We start from the raw sequence: 2,569 nt of genomic DNA on the forward strand, positions 1-2,569 counted from the left end.
CCCTGCTTCCAGCGTGTGGAAAGAGGGCCCGGATGACGTCAGCGAAGAAGTAACCACTCATACAAATGCCATGAATGAGAATGACCTTCTCGGGACCTGTCCCTGTACAGATTAGCATCCGCAAACGTAGAGGGGAGATTAGGTTAGGGTCTAGGGTCTAGCTAGGGTTTACCGCTTAGGGAGCATATATTGGGATTCAGGGAGACACCGATCCCCAGATGACCCCGGGATACGCCCCCCAGACGATCCCGGTAAATGATTTCCAGAGGATTCGCAGAAGGGAGAGCGTCCCTATATGATCCTTAGAGGGGAGACGGTCCCCAGACTATGCCGGGAGACAGGCGCCATGCTCACCGACTTTGGTGTAGTGCAGGCGCTGGTGGTGGGGACAAGGGGATGCNCCGGGAGACAGGCGCCATGCTCACCGACTTTGGTGTAGTGCAGGCGCTGGTGGTGGGGACAAGGGGATGCATTTGTCGGGTTTTGTTTGTCTCCCTTTCTTGGTTCGCCGCGAATACACTGGGGGCATCCTTGCGTCCCCTTGGTCCTGCTGAGGAAGTCAAGAGCGACTTCATGCACCTCCGCAGCCCGGGCTGTCTCTGCATCGGGTAGAGCAGCAGCAGGAGCAGCGCAGAAGGGGTGCAGCAGCAACGCATGCGCGTCGTAAGGGGGGTCCAAAGGAGAGAGACGCTGCCGCCGCCGCAGCGTCACCCGCCTTCTGCTGCTGCTGCCCCTCCGACCTTCCCGAAACCCCACAGCACTCTTCCAGTCTTCTCCTAAGGAGGGGGGCCCCTGAGATGCACGGGGGGAACCCCCTGCGGGATCAGATACCAGAGCTCGCGGACCCCCTGTGCAAGAGGCTGCGAGAGGCCATTGACAAGAATGTCCAAGCAGCGCGAGGCAGTTTCTACTGAGACGTGCCACTGCTGCAGCTGCTGCCTCCCCTGCTGCTGCTGCTGCCGCCTCATTCCCTGCTGCTGCAGCTGGTTCACCCACTGCTGATGCTGGTGCTTCTGCGCCAGCCTCGTCCGAACGAAAAGGGTGAAAAGAAGGGGCTCCTGGTCCTCGCAAAGAGGTGCAGTCGCCCCAGTGTCTGCTGGCTGGGGACAGGGCCTCCAGAGACGCGCCAGTGGGGAACCGTCCTGGGGCCTCGGGGGCCCCTGCGGTGGCTGCAGCATCTGGGCAGAGGCCCAGCTGCATACTGCCAGGCCCACGCAGAGGCGCGAAGCCACTTTCGGCTGCTGCGGATGCTGATAGTGTTACTGCTGGCGCTCCAAGTGCTGTTTTCTTTATGTTGTTGTTTTTGTTGTTTGCTGCAGCAGCGCTGCAGGGCGATGTTGCCAGGACAGGAAACGGCGGAAGCGATTCCTCGGCTACGAGGCTCTTCTTGCGGCGGCGACGCACAAGGCGGTGGTGTTGCTGCTGTTCTTGCTTCTGCTGCTGCTGCTGTAGCTTAGCTGCTGCAGACTTCCAGATATCTCCGCGCGTGCGGTTTATCCCCAGCATCGTTGCCCACCTCCACCACTTGTTTTCTTTCTCATGTGCCGCCTCTGTCTCTGCTGCGACTGACTCTAGATCATCAAGTAGAGACAAATCGTCCAACTGAAGGCGCTGGGAAGCCAACAAAACACAAACGTCCAAAGGGTCAATGCGAAACCTCCTCCCCCCCACAGCTGTTGCGAACGCCGAGGGAAGGGAGGCACATGTGGGGCCTCTGCACTGCTGAGATGGGCTACCAGAGCACCCATCAGCTGAGCAGGGGTATCGGCCATCGGTAAAGCAGGGGGTTCCCCCGTTAGCAAAGCAGGGGGCCTGTCCCTCAGCAGAGGAATGGGCCACCTTATCTGCTATGGGTTTCGCCTTCGTTGCAGTAGGAGTGGAGGGAGGCAGCCGTTGCCTGCGCTCCCTTGCGAGGAGGCATAGGGCAAGAATTTCCGTTTGTGAAAGGGTGTTCTGCACAGCCCGCTGTAGTTTGAGATGGATGAGGAAGAGGGCCAAAGAGTTGGTGAGACACTCCGGCACCTGAACGGCAATTTCTTCATTGGTTTCAGGTTTTCTCGGATTGCTGTCCTTCACCGGATGCTGCTGCAGCTGCGGTTGTTGCAGCTGTCGTGGAAGACCGCTGCAGCAGCTGCTGTTGTTCGATGTTCCCTGTTCCACTGAGGAGCCCAGCCGTCGCTGGCGGCCGCGGCGGGGAAGCCGCACCAGCTGCCAGCGACGGAGGCGTAGGGAGGGAGGACGTGGGGTGCAGGCAGAAGGTAAGAAGGGGAGGAAGAGAGACAGCAGCATGCTGCTTGCTGGGGCTGCCGCTACACTGGACCCACGGAAGACAGAGGGGAGTTGTAGTGCAGCATTAAATGCTTTACACAATCAAGTAGTAAAGTAAGCAACACCGAAACCAACGTCAAAAACGAAAAAGGACCAAGAGGGGTCATGCCCTGCTACCCCGAGCACAGGGTCACCTCGCGGGGTGGGTTGTAGCGCAACATCAGGCAGGAAGGAACACTGCAATGTATTTGATTGTGAAAAAATTAGATAAATAAGCAGTAAAAATATTCATTTAATTAAA

General features: G+C 58.3%; 1 protein-coding gene across 1 annotated transcript in view; it reads right to left on the reverse strand.

The window, feature by feature from the left end:
• The window catches only part of EMH_0022250 (uncharacterized protein), a gene marked incomplete at both ends in the record, with an annotated part of 3,617 nt that extends 1,328 nt beyond the window's left edge, over positions 1-2,289 (reverse strand). The window contains 2 exon segments of the mRNA XM_013501908.1: positions 355-398; positions 402-2,289. Of these exon segments, the coding sequence (XP_013357362.1) occupies positions 355-398; positions 402-2,289 (1,932 nt within the window).
• Between the last annotated feature and the right edge of the window lie 280 nt (positions 2,290-2,569).

The sequence above is a fragment of the Eimeria mitis genome, genomic scaffold (genome assembly GCF_000499745.2).
Source record: "Eimeria mitis Houghton genomic scaffold, Emh_scaff785, whole genome shotgun sequence".
In the NCBI taxonomy this organism is placed as follows: Eukaryota; Apicomplexa; class Conoidasida; order Eucoccidiorida; family Eimeriidae; genus Eimeria; species Eimeria mitis.